Source organism: Cryptomeria japonica, chromosome 8 (assembly GCF_030272615.1).
Source record: "Cryptomeria japonica chromosome 8, Sugi_1.0, whole genome shotgun sequence".
Taxonomy (NCBI): Eukaryota; Viridiplantae; Streptophyta; class Pinopsida; order Cupressales; family Cupressaceae; genus Cryptomeria; species Cryptomeria japonica.
Window position 1 is genome coordinate 239,715,505 of NC_081412.1, and position 18,227 is coordinate 239,733,731.

Sequence of the window (18,227 nt, forward strand, 5' to 3'; positions counted from 1 at the left end):
TGTTTTTTTTTCTATTTTTTCCCCTTTGAATGAATTTCTCCATGCCATATAAAGGAAGTAAAGGGTTTTTACTTCTATGGCGTGCTCAGCTCGGTCAAATCTGCCAAAAATGTGCCCTACAGGCAGTAACCATGCTTCCAAGGTATTGTTGTCCCTCCTGCCCATGCCCTACACCATTCTCATTAAATGGAAGCTGTCCCCCTGCTGTGGAAAGAGTTGGCAGCCAGGGATGAATGGCCATTTCTCCGTCCAAACCACTGTTTTGGTCCTTTGCGTTGCTTCTCCTCCTTTATTTTTCATGAGTATATGATTATCAATAAAATTTATTTAACTTTTTCTATCTTGAGCGCCCATGCTTGGTATATGTATTATTTGAGTATAGGTAAAGTATGAGTATATAACTATATTATTTACTTTTTATTTCTATTTGTTTTTATTTTATTTTATGTTTCCCCTTTCTTTTTTATTTAACTTCATTTAATTCTTTATATACACACACACACACACACACACATACATACATATATATGTATATATATATACTTATAATAATATATATATATATTACATAATATAATATAATATGTTATATCATAATATAATATGATATGATATGATATGTTATATATCATTGTATTTAAATTTATAAAAGACCTTAAAATTAATAAACCCTTAATCATATCCTTGTCTGCCTACAGGATCATCCAGTCAGGTCAAATTTGCCAACGGTGATACTGACCAAGAGCTGCGTTAGACAAAATGGAGGATCTGTTCAGAATGTCAGCAGAAGTAGGCGAACAGAATCTCGAACCGTACTCGAACCCTGAACCCGAACCGTATTTAGGCAGTATGGTGGCCTATATAGCCGAACTCGGTAACTTAGTGTGTGTGTGTGTGTGTGTGTGTCTATATATATATATGTATGTATGTATGTAGGTATGTGTATGTATGTATTGTGTTGATATTTTTATTGTCGACAAGCATTACATATATACCATAATTTAATTATTCTTTGATAAGCTCTTAATTCAATGCTTCCAATTAATGAAGATCGAGTTTATTATAAATTTCCCCAACACATTTGGAAACAATTAAGTAGTCGCAATTTGACTCCTAGGCAAGACGAACCTTAGGTGTACAAAACTTACGGACAAGGTATAGATGCTATAACGACATTACCTGACAGTTTGTCTCTCACCACCGATTCACATAATCCACTTCACCTTGCACCTCGAGTACCTACAACCAACCATCAATCTCGCACAACTCCACAAAGTTGTCAGTTCGGGTTAGTAATAAAATATATAATCAAAGCATTAATTAACAAAAAACATGATAATATAAAAAACATTCATTAATAGTAGCATTAAAAGTTTATAACCATCACACACGCACATTCATGAGTTCACTTAGTCATAGTTTAATCACAAAATTTATCCGTAGTCCAAACCACCACGGTGGTAGGGGTCCAGCAAGAATGAATTAGGTTTCTAGGGGTATGACACAAGATTCTTGTTTAACTTTATGTAGCACTAGTCTTCTATCTTGCAAAGTAGCTTTGTATGCTTTGGAGTTGTTGGTTGCTTTCATTCTCGTTCCTCGTTAGTTGCTGTCATAACTAATTGTGTTTCTTGTTTAAAACAATCCAATTATTGATGCTCACTGATCTTTGTTTTAATTATTGGAAATCATTAGTGTTTAAATTCATGTTATAGTTTAGTTTAAAAAAACCAAAAACCTCATGGTGAGTTAAGTATGTGTAGTCTGTGCTCCTACCTTTGAGATCAAAAGATAGGTCTAAATTGTTTCTTTCTAGCATTTTGCCTACATGCAAGACTCCTTAGAAAGTCATTTGAACAGTGTGTATTATTTTATTGCCATTATGTGTGCTTGTATTAGATTTTATGAATAGATAAAATTAGGGAGTTTTCATTGCCAATTTGAAGAGAGGATTTACTCACATATTGTTCCATTTTATGTTGTTATGAAAGAGACAAATTAAGTTCTTTTCTACCCTAAATAGCCAGCACATTTGTTAAGCAACTGATTATTCTAATCGCTCCTCTGATTTCATATAGATCCATAATGACTGGCTTGTTTATTCCATGTAGTACTATGCCTCCACAATTGTCTCTCACAATTGTCAATATTTTTCACCCTTTGCGAGTTTTGAAACATTCTTTGATTCTTGACCCATTTTGGCACTTGTTTTGTTGGCTTATGAAGGGAATCAGTCTTTTCCATGCTTTTCTTTACATCTTGCTCACCTTGTTTGTTCTTTGATTTTTTGGTGTAATCTTTAATAGATTCTTGAATTTTCTCTACTTTGGCTTTGTTTTGGTCACCATTAGGTTTAATTTCTTGCAATGTAACTTTTTTCATTCTATACCAAACTTTCATGAATTTCTTTTGCACATTTATGTTTATTGCCCCCAAAGATTCAGCCAAGGATATCCAAGAACAATATCGAACTCATATACATGTAGAGCATAACTTTTGAATGACATTATATATAGAAAGATTTAAATCTTAAAAAGTTGCATATCCTTACCCTTTATTTGACTGTCCTTGATTTGCTTTGTTTGTACCTATAGTTGCTTGACTAAGTCCATGGTAATGAATTTATACATGTTGCTAGAGGTTATAAAAAGTAAAACAATGCCTTTGCCTTTAGAAATCATCCATGAAATTGAAGGATTAATCTTCTTTCCTTTGAGTTAAAATGCATGTACTTTTATCCTTCATCTTCTCGTCATCTCCTCATTCTTCTTCCAACTCTTCTTCACCTTCTTCCTTATTTCTTGTAGATGCCAAATTAATCATACAAGTCATATGAACCACATGGCTCTTGAGGTACTTTTTGTTTGAGTATTTCATCAATATCCTCTTTCTTAAGACTTAAACCATGCCATGAAATTATGGTTTCTAAAATATTCTTTAAATCTATCACATATAGGAAAAGAATCTAATATAGGAAGGTAAAATTAAATATTTCTATTTACATGCAAAAAAGAGAATTTAATTTCTTCACCTGATTGCAAGATATTATTCTTTTTCTAAACATCATGAGTAATTAAAGGGTAAACTTTAGATCACCATATCTCCTTTCATATTAATGCAAAACTTTAATGACCACTTTTTGGAAGGCTCTCAAAGTCTTCTTCTTATCAAGTCTAGATTCACTTTTTGGAATGTTTGTGTTAGACACACAACTTTCTGTAAGAAATTCATTCGTTGTCGAGAAAAAATAACCAATAAATGCTTTCGACTTTGCCCTGGAAAGATTTCTGATAACATTTGATAAGATCCCCACATATGATAATGTCAATAAAATAATGTAGAAATTAGATCAACTATAATACAAGAGATGTTTGTGGGCCTAGATGCTCTAATGTCCAATATATGTAGAAATAGAATAAACCCTTGAGGTAGGGTAACGACATACAATATTCTTCAAAAAGAAGCTACACTCTATATCTCCAAGAGATCCCAAACACAATCCGATACTCTTCACTTATACTAAAATGATAATCATATTCTTTATATAGACCTCCTATTAACATAACATAGAGGTAAACTACGAAACCCATGTAGGCTTACTTACCTAATATAATTAATTACACAAGTTGTCCACATGACCCAATATAATTACTAAAGGATGTGTGCCATATGTCGTCATCTCTTTCAAATTTTATACATTATAGTATCATATACCTATATACACAACAAAGCATCTCGGTCATCATATCACTGGGTTTGCTTTTTAGAGGAAAAGCAACTATTTGTGTTATGCTAAAGATTTTCACTAATATTGACATGGAAATCATACCCAAAGATATAAAAAATTACAGAAATGCTATGTCAAAATGGTAAAATATTGTCTTTGTTCTCAACTCTAGATATTCAAGAACAAAATTTTGTGGATCTGAAACACATTCACAAGATGAAGCTTAATTTCTCTTTGTGTGTAATGCTAATAAAATCTGCAAGCATTAGCAATGTATGGGATAACTTGCTTATTTGTTTTTGTAGTGTTGCTATTGTAGACACCTAAAATTGACCTAACACATGCGACACAATACTTATTTTTCTTCTAATTAATTAAATAATTTTAATTATTTAATAAATTCAACTTCATTTTTTTCATTCAAATTCAAAATAGAAACTTCCCCTCTAATCCCATAATTATTTAATTATTTAATTTTCCTCTAGATCTTAATTAAATAATTTTATCGTTATTTAATTAATCCTCTCTTTTCTCTTTAATTAAATGATTTTTATCATTTAAATAAATATCAATTTCTATCCACCTTCGTGCAATTAAATAATTATTCCAAATTATTTAATTTACTATGTCTTCACAACTAAATGAATTATTTAATGTATTTAATTGTTCATCCTTTTTGAAAATCAATTTCCTTCAAAATAAATAAAATATTTATTTTATTTATTCTCCTACAACACATGTTTAAAATGGCTAATTATTCCCTCTTCCTAACTGTCACTGTCTCTGAGTTGTACTCCCAATCACCTTTTTCTGACTGAATTTATCAATCCATCTCACTCCCAATCAATTTAGTTAACAAGCTAATCATTTCTTCTGAGAGATCAATCAACCTAGTTGACTAATCAATCAATCAACTTGTCTCAACAATCCTCCTCTGTTGATCATTTTGCTGATCTTTCAATCTTGACCATTCATCGAAATTCCAAAAATCTATAAAAGAAACCTCAATCTCCCATCATCAACAACCACAGTCGTCCAATTCTTGTGCTATCAAGCTACAGAAAAGGTGCTACAATTCTGAGAGCCACCATTATACAACACAAGAAGGAGAAGAGCAATGGAGCTACTTGCATGAATTCAACATTATTGGTTTGCATATGTTTCTTCACTTACTGCTTTTGTTAAGTTTGATTGCTTTCTCTATTGATTGCATTTGAGAAGTTAGTAATAGGTTTAAGTTTGTGGTTACTCTTAAGATCTATTATAGTCTTTCCCAATTTTCAATGTGCACAGCTGCTAAATATCCTCCTGGCAGAGATGTTTTATTCATGAATTATTCGTGTGATTTAAACTGCTCATTAGTTTTAATCGTCTAAATTATTCATGGTTCAGGTTGGAGAAAAGGTTGCTGCAGTTTCTCGAAAGACAAACACAACAACTCATGAGGTCCTTGGAGTGTTGACAAAAGGCGATACCCAAATTGTATGCTAACTGGATCTCTTTTCTTGTTGAGATTGAAGGTCTGAGGTTCTGAGAATTTGAATCATCATATATTGTGATGGGGAACAAAAAATACAGTCTATGTCAAACATGTTGCATTTGTATTTTGGTCTACCCTTGAAATTTATGACAATTCAATGGGACATAAAAAGATGATGTATGCAGCATTTAGTTGGACCATGACTTTCTATTTTGTGTACACACACACACAAACAGGCACGGATGCCTACAGATTCTGTGAAGCAAAATTGACTTTTACATTGCCTAATCTATTTGTTATGTATTAAATTATTAATGTGCCTAGAATAAATATAAATGCTAATTTAAATTGTTCTATGTTAAAGGGTAGAATAATGATGCCATACCATTTGTAGTATGTATGGCAAAGTTCGCATGGATTTCATTTTGGCTAGATCATTGAAGTCATTCCTAGATTGTTTGTAATGGGACTGAAATATGCTTATATGGATCAAGTTTCAACCAAGCCACCTGTGAGCAAGTTGATAGTCATCTCAACTAGATGTCTGTTGGACAACAAACATATCAATTAGTGAAAACCATCCAGCCACATAGTGATTACATATCAATGGGTGAAAAACATATCAATTAGCGATCAGCCAAGGAAGCAATGGCAAAATCATGTCCAACATTGTTCCTTTTACAATCCATTGGACTGTATTCAGAGTTGGTAGTATAACTGACTGTTGTTGATAGCAAGTAGCTATTTATATATGTATACATATATAAAGACAACACAAAAAGTTAGCAAGGCTTTCCAAAACGCCATCTTACACAATGTTGACGTGTTTTTTACGACTACGTCAAACACAAAATAAAATTGCCTAACGGTCACTTCACTCTCTCTTGATCAAAGTGCGATTGTCTGCTAAGATTGCAGGAAGATCAGACAATTGACTCCAAGGTTCCTTTATGCTACGGACGTGACTCAGTTGGCTGATGTGATTGCTGGTAATCCAAGGGGCCTTATGTTTGCATCGTTCTTTCACTTCTTTTTTGTGGCTGGAACTCCATCATCAGATATGGCAATGCTGCGATGCTGCTGCTTCAAACGGACTAAAATGAACTGAAAGTAAAAGGGAAAGAGTTTAGAAGGATCTAAATCTACTCCTAAGGGTAGTGATAACAATGAATAGTGCTCTGGTGGACAAATTCCAAATAAACCAAGCTCTGCTTTGCCAAGATCAACTACAACTCTGCAAGAACCGGTGCAATCTTTTGGGGATGCTAGAGGATTTTCAAATTGAGAAAGTACATTTGAATACCCAAAACGGCGCAATCCAAACAACCATCTACAATCGAACTTAGCACAAATTTAAGGGGTTCAGGCTAACTTTACACTGCAACTTACAATCAGCAAGATGCAAAAAGTATGAACCATGGAAATTCATCAAACACCATTACATTCTCCATTGAAATCAAAGCACTATACTACTTCTACTCTAAGTGAGGAAGGTGAAACCATGCAAGCTTTGAAAAAATAATTTAAGTGGACACCATCAGAGAACAATGTTTCACTGTCATTTTCTCAAAAACTTATCGCAACAATTTCGTGCAAAGCTCCCTCCTTTACAAATGAGGGGGGTCACCCCTTTATATAGGCCTCAGGCCATGATTACATGCAAACCCTAATTAGGGTTTTCCCTAAAAGATTCTCCACTCAAGATGCAACAAGGTGGGATCTCAAATCAATAACCCATCATGCCCATATACAAATAATTCAAAAGTACCCAAAATAGCATCCATTGCGCATTAAATGCACCACCTCCTTCAAATTTGCCCAACATGCATTGAACATTCATCCATGCAAAAATCACCTCATTATGTCATAAATGATCCATCATTTCCACATGCGGCGGGTGCATGCAAAAGGAATCTGCCATAAATTCAACATGCAATGACCGGGTCGCCATTTGGTCAAATATTCCGGTAATGAATGCGCCACTCTACTGCCACGTGTTCAATAGATCCTCGCCATGCAAGTGGACCCCGTCGTCGTATATCCGCTCCTGCACATCTGGAATTGTTGGAGAGGGAAAATTTGATTTAGGAAGAATTTTCTTGAAGTCTCTTCAACTTTCCTTGCTCAGAGAAGGTTTTTAATCAATTTTGCACATTTCCTATTTTTTAGGAAAATTTCCAAATTAGGGTTCCATGTTCCAGGAGAGAGAAAATTCTCCTATGAATCCAAATTTGTAAAAAGTTTTAAAATTTGGATGTGATTTGATGCCTGGGAATGGATTTTAAAAATTTTTTTCCTAGGGGAAATTTCTTGTTTAGTTCATCCCTGATTCCTTCCTTGCCTTAGAAATTTTATCTTCAATTCATCCTTGGATGTGATTTCTTGTTGTGGAGGAATTCTCCTTTGGAAAGAAATTTGTTCCTTACCCTTTCTTGGAATTTCTTCATACCTTAGCCAATTTTCATGATTTCCAAGAACTATGTCCTGAAGGAAGAAATTTCAAACACTTAGTCAATTTTTCACCTTTCCTGGAATTTCTTCTTCTTGGGTGCAATTCTTCCCCGATGAAGGAATTCATCTCTTTGTGCACTGTCCATGAGAAGATCATTTTAGCGCACTCCTGTGTTCCTGGGGGACATTTTACACTTGGTGGGGAATTCTTTCAATTCCATGGATTCCTTGCATCCCTCTATCTGGCGCTCCTTCTCTCGCTTGGGCGCTAAAATGCCTTGGTCAAGGACTCTTGCAATTTGCCTGTTTCTCCATGCACTCTTCATTCTGGCGCCCTCCACAAGGCTGGGGCGGAAATCCCTCCTGAGGAAGGAATTCATTGTTTTGTGAATTGTCCATGTCTTCTTTTCAACATGCCTATTTTTTAGGGATCCTCCTAAAATTTAGGAGCCAGGTTCATTGGATGGAGAATTCTGCCATGATTCTGAATCTATAACAATTTCCTCATTCCGGCGAGATTTGGTGTCTAAAAATAGCAAATTCAAAAATTTGCCTGAGGGGAATTTTATTTTCTATTCCCCCTTGACCCCTTGGATTCCATGCCTTAGGCAAAAATTTCAAGTTATTAACTTGGGCGTCGAATTCACTGTGCCTTGGAATTTTTTCATTTTCCACGCCTTCCATAGAATGTCCAGTTTGGCGCCTAAGTACACATTTGGGCGGATTTTTCATCTGGCCAAGGATTCATGGAATTTTCCTTCTATCCATGGGAATCCCATTTTGGCGCCCTTCCTCATGTCCTGGCGCAAATCACACTTAGCCAAGGATTCATGGATTTTTCCGTCTGTCCTTGCTTGACCCATTTTGGCGCCCAACTGCATACTTGGGTGGAATTTTGCTTATGCCATGGATTCATGGAATTTTCCATCTGTCCTTGCCTGGCCCATTTTGGCACCCAACTGCATACTTGGGCGGAATTTTGCTTATGCCATGGATTCATGGAATTTTCCATCTGTCCTTGCTTGCCTCAGTTTGGCGCCCAATCATTTCCTTGGGCGGAATTTTGCTTATGCCATGGATTCATGGGATTTTCCATCTGTCCTTGCCTGCCTCAGTTTGGCGCCCAATCACTTCCTTGGGTGGAATTCTTCATGCATCGAGGATTTTGATGCTTTTCACAAGTTCCAGGCTTTTCATCAGGATATATATATGAAATATAACATTTAAGTATAAGTTCTTATACTTTAAGTTATATTTCATATATATTGTTAGGATGTTTGAGAGTGGTTTCAGGTCCATAGGAATCATAATGCAAATTCTGGATTTTGGAAGATCTTTAAAGTTTTCAGACTTAGTCAAATTTCTGGCCATTTTCGGATCAGGATGACATTGGTGGCTTGATGTGAATTTTTGGACTTGGATGATTTTGCATGCTTTCCTCTTTTGGAATAGGAGTTTCAAACTTAACCATTTTTTGATCCAACTTGTCTGCCTTCTGACTCTTCTGGATTTAGAAATGGTCTTCAGGAACATTTAGTCTTCAGTGTCTTCAGAGATATTCAGCTTTCAGTGTTTTCCTGTGAAGATCCTGCCAAAAATGGATTTTCCCAAATAGTAAGTGTTTCAAAATGTCAAGGTTTGGGCAAAATAGGTCAGAAAAGCACTTACTAAAAATAGTAAGTTTGATTTTTGGCAAAATTAGACCAATCTAGGACTTAGTAAAACCCCTAAAAAATAGGAAATTTCTAAAAATAGAAAGTTGCTCCGTTTTGGCTCAAATTTTACTGGGAGGTTTCTTGAAGGGTCCTAATTCCAATCGTATGTTCAGTTTCTTCAAAACCCTAACAGAAGCCCCTAAAATCTAGGACAAAAGGCATAAACCTAGGAAAAAGACAAAACAGGGCCTAGACTTCACCAAACTCGCTCAAACGAAAAGCAAATTTAATCAATATGACCCCCAAACACTTGCAAAGCAGAGAGACTTACGAGACTGCTGCGAAAAGACCCCAAAAACGCAAGCCAAAAGACCGGGAGGGCCTAAAAAGTAGGGGGGTCCCGATTTGGAATGGGGCGATGTGTGAAAACGTCACAACACACAACTAACTCTATTTTGAATGATTACTAATTTAATACTATGGAAGCACAATTAAGAAGTTCAAATAACCAAAAGAAGGGAACTTAAAGCAATCAATGGAAGTTTACCATACACCAAAATGAGACAAAAGTAGATTTTCAAGAGGGAAAATTTTAGTGGGAAGAAAATTCTTGCGTGTAAAGAAGTTGGCAATGTTACACTAAGAGCGCTCTTACAGAAAGTAAAGATGAGAGGAGATATCTATTACTATACGCAGACGAGCATTCAGAAAGTAAACTCCATTGTGTTTGTGACCAAATGTGCTTGCCAATGTCTTCAATCCTCTGTGTGAGGGTATGCGTGTGTGTTAGGTGTCATAGGAGTTGCATATGATCTGCAACTCCAAGACTCCATTCTAAACGGACAAAAGAGGTGTAGAACATAAGTGACATCTTACATATTTCCTTTCTATATGACATAAATTCATACAAGAATAAACACATTGATTTAAGAATACAAGCTTTTTATAATTGTTGAACGACTAGTGTGGTTATCAATAATGGGTGCCTATGCAAATGCCAACATAATATTGGGTCCTCTTGCATTGAAGTAACCCTCTCCAACTTTGCCTCATTTGCATAGCCTCAAGTGTGGCAAATTTTGTCCACCCATGATAGATAATGATAGACTCCTCTACACTATACATCTTTTGAATTGTCTTTGTTGATGTGTTTTTTTTTTGCACATGCAAACACAAAATAAAATACCCAAAAGTATCTTATCCTCTCTTGAACAAAGTTACTCAAATGCTGAAGATTAGCTTAAGGATCACTTGAAATAACTCCAAGGTTCATAAATGTCAATTCTTGACATGTGGATAAGCACAGTTGGTTGATGTGATTGTTGGTATCACAAGGGGACTTACGTTGAATTGTCGAATGCTTGAATCACCGGAACTTGATCATCTGATGTTGCAATCTTGTGATGCTTTTGTATCCTAAACTAACTTGAGTTGAAAAAAAAGGGCAAAAGGAAAGGGTTAAGAGAGCCTATTCTAATCCTATGAATGCAAGAGAATGAGTGAATGATTTGATGGAATCCTACTGAGCGAGGCCTCACAATCAACTTGAACAATTTGACACAAGCTCAGTGCAATCTTCTAAGGACATTTCAAAGATGTTCAAATCATTACCATCAAACATTGCTCACCATTCAAGTTAATGCATAAACAATGGACGCATAACAATTCAAGGTTAGGTTCATATCATTCTAGTTGACCACGGAAGGCACACTTACAGTCAGCAAGAGGCTAGTGGTATGGACTAAACGGATTCCACATAAATGCATTCAACAATTTCTTCCGTTCAATCTAATCAACATGAAAGTAAATTGAGAAGTAAAGATCATGCGAGTTGTTGAAGTAACAAATCAAATTCACCACAACTTCAATGAACTCAATCGTTCTTTACAACAAGTTTTGGCAACAATCTTTGCCTTTTCCTAATCTAACTTCTACTCTAATTGCTATTCTATTCTTTAACTATTCTATTCTTTGAAAACTATCTATTCTTTAATTCCTCTATTCACTATTCTATTCACAAACTATTAACCTTTACAAATGAAGAGCTTGAGCCTTTTATAATGCTCTCAATACAATTCAATGGCTCAGATCAATTTGAGATCAATGGCTGAGATTTTACAATGAAAACCCTAATTAGGGTTTCTTACAACAAACTCAATTTGGCCAATGAAATAATTACAACACTTTAGCATAACCAATAGATAATAAGGTTAGGTGCCCCGAAGTTTGTGCCATCACGGGTGAGTCAGGTACATTGCATCTAGACATGCTGATGTGGAACTTCTCTGATTGGCGAGTGGTGATTGGGATGATGACTAGGATTGCACCTTTAACTTGCACTTGTAGGCTTGATTTATCACCATGAAGGGATGTTGAGAGATAGCTCTTGATACTCAACATTTCAAGCTTGCTCAAAATAGTGGTGATGGGAAACATTGATGTAGCTGAGTCCTTCCTTCATCTTGCTCGCTTGCCTTGGGGTGATTGTATAACTTTTCCTTTGCACTCATTTGATCTCTTCATGTCTCCATAATGTGGTGAGAGTTGAGATTCTTCCTTCCTTGATACCCTTGTGCTTGATGATGAAGTTTTTCCCTTGAAGTTGCATGATGGTGTAGATCTTGCAATCTCCTTTTTTCTATTCCTCCAAGGTGCTGCTTTGCAATTTGTATTATCCTCCTTTCATATCTGCAAAACAAACAAGTATGGTATCAAATACTCATGACATATTGCTTTTACATACCTTAATATGATCTCTGATTTTCATGTATTGCAGGTCTGATAGGTGTATCTAAGGGAGATCGATCCTTTTGATGACTGAATTTGTTCTTTACGATGAAATTTGCTCAATATGCTTCCTTGCTGAGTTAATTCGCCTTCTTCTTGATGAACTTTGTTGCCAAAGTTGATTGAAATTGTTACTTTGCTTGTGAAATTCGCTATCTGCTGATCAGATTTGCTGTAGGAGAGAAATATTTTGAATTGGTGATTGAATGAATGATCTTGATCTTCTTCTTATAGGTGCTTAAAGGAAAGGTTATGTCTCTCCCTATGTAGGCCAGCCTGGCTTAATTAAGCTTATTTTCCCTTGCTGGCCGCCCTTTTTCTTATTCAAATTTGAATTTTGTTTGGGTGCTAAAGTAGCGTTTGGTGAATCTTTAGAGTGCATTGAAATATCAAGGAAATTCGCTCCCCTCCTTGAGTTCATGAAGTTCGCTCCCCTCCTCTAATTTCTGAAGTTCGCTCCCATGGGCTTAAACATGAAGTTTAGACATGGAGTTCGCTCTCCAAGGCAAGCACATAAAGTAATTCTTAAATCTTGCCTTTCATCTACTTAACACCAAAATTACTCTTTCCTAACATCAAATCAGCTCAAGGTAGTGGTCTTGTAAGCAATCTTGCAGGTTCACCTTCAATTAGGGACTCATGAAATTCACTCTACTTAGCTCCCACATGAAGTTCGCTCCCCTCCTTGGATTCATGAAGTTTGTTCCCCCCTGCTTAGTTTATGAAGTTCACTACCCTTGCTCAGTTTATGAAGTTCACTCCTATTCTTTGATCTGTGGGTTTCGCTCCTATAGCTTAAATCATGAAGTTCACTCTTGTGTGCTTGAAGGTGAATTTCGCTCCTATATGCTTGAACATGAAGTTTGCTTTCTACTCCAAATCGAATCAGCTCAAGGCATATACTTTCGCATTTTCTTTGGTCATATAGAGGAAATTCACTCTCATTTGGGGATTCATGAAGTGAAATTCACTCTACTACTTTTACACTTGGATTTCGCTCTCCTCCTTCCAAACATGAAGTTTGATCTTGTATGCTAGAAGGCGAAGTTCGCTCTCCTATCCTCAAACATGAAGTTCGCTCCCCTATGCTCAAACATGAAGTTTGCACCCCTGCGCTCAAACATGAAGAGGGGTGCTCAAACATGAAGTTCGCTCCCCTGTGCTCAAACATGAAGTTCACTCTCCTATGCTCAAAAATGAAGTTCGCTCTCCTGTGCTCAAACATGAAGTTTGCTCCCCTAGCTCAATTCTTGAAGTTCGCTCTCCTCCTTCAATTCTTGAAGTTTGCTCTTGGGGGCTTGGAGATGAAGTGGATTGAAATTAAATGCTAAGCATTTGCTCACTCACTTTGTTTCACTCTCTCCATTCAAACTTGCAAGATAAGGCTCTTGGAACAACTTCGCTCTTAGTCAAGGGTATTTGAATTGAATTTCGCTCCTCATGTTAAGCACTTGAAGCTATCGCCTTTAACTTCGACTACTAACAATCTTTCATGATCCTCAGTTAAACTCATGACTGACTCACGTGAAATCTAGACTTTATGAACTTACTCATGTGATCTAGATGTTATGAAGGCTAACAAACTCACTCATTTCACACCTCACACAAGGCTATCCAGCCAACTCCTGGCTTCTTGACCTTCTATACCCTTCTAATGCAGAGGCTAATAGCTAAGGACTCAAACGCCATCCTAGAAAGCAAAAAAAAGTGGGGGTCCCCATTTGCAATGGGGTGATGTGTGAATACCTCACAACAGTCTTCATCTCAATGTTTGCCATATTGACAACTCTACTAGCTCTTTGTACACATCACTTTGGGTTCAATTAATGGGGAATCGTGTGAAAGGGAGTGTTGAGTTTCTTCCACCTTTTCTCAATAATAGATTGAATGTGCTTATTATGGAACAATAATGTGGGCTCTCTCTTTTGCACAATGACCTTCATTTGGCCAAGCATGCTATCAATGTGCTCATATACCTCCCAAGGCTTGGAGTCTTAGAGTCCCCATAGCTAATCACTATGAAAATTGAGGATATGATGGAAACTATATTTCACATCAAACAAAAAAGTATGACTCTTCACCACATTCCTCATCTTCTTCCTTTTCTTTATCTTTGACTTAGCCCACCAATTTCATTCTTTTGTCATGACCTTTAGTTGTGAGGGCTCATGCAACTCAATTGTCCTCCCTAGGAGAATGAAATATAATGCTCTCAATAGGTTTGAGAAACTCTTTGATGAAGGTCTAAAATAGTGTGTGTGATGATTATAGATAAACATTTGTGCATCTTTGGCATCAAGTACAATTTTTTTTTCTCTAATCAATTTTTCCTATGCCCTTTAGTGCATTATTTCATGGTCTGTGTTGAACAAGGGGCCCAAAAGATATGTTTGTAGGCAACTTTAAACAGCTTCCATGCTGCCTTGCCCACATAGGCCACACCTATCATAACTTGCACCACTTTCTTATGTCCAAACTTCTTGATAGCATCTCAAAAGCTTTGAAACTAAAACTCTGCAACCTTTAGGTACCTTAATCAATCAATAGATGGTAATGTTGCGTGCTTGTATAAAGGAGGAGATTCACTACTGGCAAGCCAATGGGGTCTCAAGGAGAAAATAGCCCTCAGTTATCTCGAATGATCTATTTAAATGATTAAAGGAAAATGATAAAGTATGTGTAGCCAGACTAAATTTATGCTAAGTTAAAAAAAAAGATTAACTGAAAGTGCTTAATTACCTAGATATATTGTAAGATAAAAATGCTTAAACTATAGAACAAAAAACCAAGAGGCCAAAGATTTCACCACTAGATAGATTAGCTTTCGGCCACGAATGCCAACGCGATGTGCAGATGTCTGTGCGCTCGCGCTGTCGTCTCGATCAAAATAGCCATTAAGTTCCTAGACAAAAGGATCCAGTCAGTTGAGCCTTCACATTTGGCACAAGTAGATAGGAAAAATGTTGGGGGTTGTATAGGGGTTTGTCTCAGTCAAACGCCACAGACAACTAGACAATATTGGAGATAGACAATCCAAATAAAGACATAAAAACAAATAGATGTGTGATAGGAACAAACCCCGCCGTGGAGGAGAACCCCTATCACGATAAATAAAAGAGGTGTAGACAATGTTGCAAAGACGACGAGAAAGAGAGCATTACCAACAACCTATGGCTCCTCTCTTGAGACAATAGGCATGACATGATTGTAGATGAGAGGAGTCTTGATTGCTGTAAGTGTTTGAGAGACAAGAGTATTTTGGCAGAGGTTTTCCGTGAGTGATAAAGAGAAAATGGAGAGCAAGAAGTGTTCCAGAGATGCCAAAAAGTTGTGAGAATGAGGGAAAGAGTGGGTTTTATGCAGCTGAATGGGTGGGAGGAGCCGTTACAAACACGTTTGGTTGTTGTGACATGCATAGAGGACAAATTGCATGGAATATTTTGACTTGAATCTCAAAAAGTATTGGGATGTCTGCGTGTTGTGCTGCAGTCCAACTAAATTCTTTTGATATTCAAGCCCTAGGCTGCTAATGCTTTGTCATTGCCACCCTTGAGGTCGAAATCATGAAATTCTGATCATAGGCTTTGTCATAAATGCCATGGGTGCAAAGTGTAAGTATGAAATTGGCATCAGGTGCAATTTCCAACACTACAACTTGTGAGACCATTGCGGCCTTAATTTCCTCCACAAACATGTTTATCTTGAAATAGTTCTTTTCCAAGATGGTGATCCTCAATTTCATATCCCTTGGTGGCACATATTAAGACCCTACTTTGCCACTTTAGACACTCCCTTCTTAAAATAAGGAGGGCTCACAATATGGAATGGAATGCCATTGGAAACAAAGAATTTACCATTGGCATCATTGTGTCATCTTTGGCTTCTATGCTGAACAACACCACTGAACTGGGAGTTTTAGATGAACTTGTGACTTTATGTTTCCCCTTAGGTTGTAATGCACTCCACCCGACATGAGAAGTACTAGTACCCCTTGGTGTCATGCTAGCATTTTTTTTTTTTGGATTTCTTAACACCAAACAATCTCATTAACTTTACCCTTTGTTTGGTGATAGACTATCACATGCTCTAATCCCTTTCTTAGGGATGTGCATTCACTGTAGTACTTTTTTTTATGGAATTAAAAGGCACAAATTGACATTTCCATAACTGAGTACCCCCAAATTTGGAAGATTTGTTTGACTTTATCATTGTAGCAAATTGCTGTGAAGGGGCATTTTTATCTAATTGACCCTGGGCAAATTCATCTGTATTCCCAGTTTGAATTTTGGATTTCCAACCTCCACATTGTTGCTTATGCTATTAGAATTAATAACGACATTCAAAAAAATAAAATTTATGGTTTATCTTTACTACATAAATTTAATGCAATGACTTTAGACATGAAATTTTTTGTTTATTTTTTTTACTTTAGGTTACATCAAGCAGAGAAGCAGAGGATGCACAAAAGTTGCAGCCTTTGTTCCTTCAACCTTTTTTTGTTTGATAATTGATTAGCCCAATAGTAAATTTGAAAAATCCACTAGTTCTTCAAATAAGGATTCATCTTTGCTTTTCTTATTTTATGTCACATGAAGTGTAGAAGTTGAGGATACACAAAAGATACAATGTTTATTTGAGTAACAAAATCAAAGCTAAATATTTAAGCATTTACAAAACAAAAAAACATAAACTGAAAGAGGACTTTACTGCTGCTCCTTACTTTAGATCACATGAGGCACAAAAACAAAGGATACATAGAATTTGATTCAGCTATCTGTTTTATCAATATGCAAATAAACTTTGAGAAAAAATCGTACAGTATGAAAAATATAAAAATTCAGTTAGCTATCTATTGATTTTTATTAATTTCAAGTTTTCAATATTTGCTTTGGAAAGTGACTTGAAATTCTAAATTAAAAAAAAAAAGGCAGCAAAAAACTTTGAATTATGAAAGAGTAAATAGCTTTCATGATCCATTCGTTCATATTTAAATTTTATTTACTTGAATATTGACATAAAAAATGGCTATGAAACTTGAAAGTTTGAGCGTGAAGTTTAATTTTGAACTTAGATTGTGTATATTGAAAATGAGCAATTCAAACTACAGATGCTTTCTTTTAATTTCTAATGAACATTTGGTCACCAAATAATCTGATTTTTACTGAAGTAGCAATTAGAAAAGTGAAATGCTAGAGTAGAGGTTGCATAAGAAACTAGTATTGAAAGAGAGAAGTGTTAAGAGAAATGTCTAGAATAGTTGTAGGACCCTGTGAAAGGTTGCATAATAATGAAGAATTGACTGGAGGAGGTCTTGGATGCATGCATCCATGCATGACTTTTCTGGAAAGTTAGTAGATAGTATTGTCTTGAATTTTTCTAGTGACCTTTGGTGCACGCTAGTGATTGTTTGTTGTGCTAGTGACCTTTGGGGTGCATTGGTAATCTTGACTCTTGAAGGGCACTAATCATCTAATGTAGATGACAATGTTCATTGCTTGACATTGTTTGTAGCTTAGAGATGCTAGATGTTGTAAAGATAGGGATATTTATGTCTAGGGCATGTTTTGGAGCTTCCCTTAGTCTAGCCCCTATTTTGCTTGTTTCAATACAAAGTGTTGGAAATACTGCTGTGTGGCCCTAGAAATGTAGGTACAACAATGGTGGTTTTCCAAAAATAGTGTGTGAAGATGTAGGACAATAGGTGGAGGAGAAGAGGATCTTTCCAAAAAATGATTTTTTTTTTCATATAGAGACATGTTTGGGCTCAAATGGCCATTGAAAATGCAGAAGGGCTAGGTTTTAGAAAGAAAAAAGGCTGTTAGAGGGAAAAGTAATTTCAAATTTGGAGGAGACATTAGTGTGGGTGCTTTGGTGTCTAGGAGACATAGGGGTGGTAATTCAAACCAAGCAAGGAGTTAACAACATAAGGTGTCTAGTTGGGGTGGTCACACAAAGGAATGGTCAAAATGGGTCGAAATTGTATTATAGGTGATGGATGCTATACCAGCTGCAAAACATGAAGGGAGAGTGCAAATTATGCAATTTTTGACTCTACATATTGATGAATGATGATTGAAGTCCTATATAATCAATCTTGGAATGAAGAGAATGACCCGACTATTGATAT

General features: G+C 36.1%; 1 protein-coding gene across 1 annotated transcript in view; it reads left to right on the forward strand.

The window, feature by feature from the left end:
* Positions 1-18,227, forward strand: part of LOC131033218 (uncharacterized) — a 149,616-nt gene that overhangs the window by 11,000 nt on the left and 120,389 nt on the right. The window contains exon 2 of the mRNA XM_057964380.2: positions 5,120-5,209. Within this exon, the coding sequence (XP_057820363.2) occupies positions 5,120-5,209 (90 nt within the window). The remainder of the gene's footprint in view (positions 1-5,119; positions 5,210-18,227) is intronic.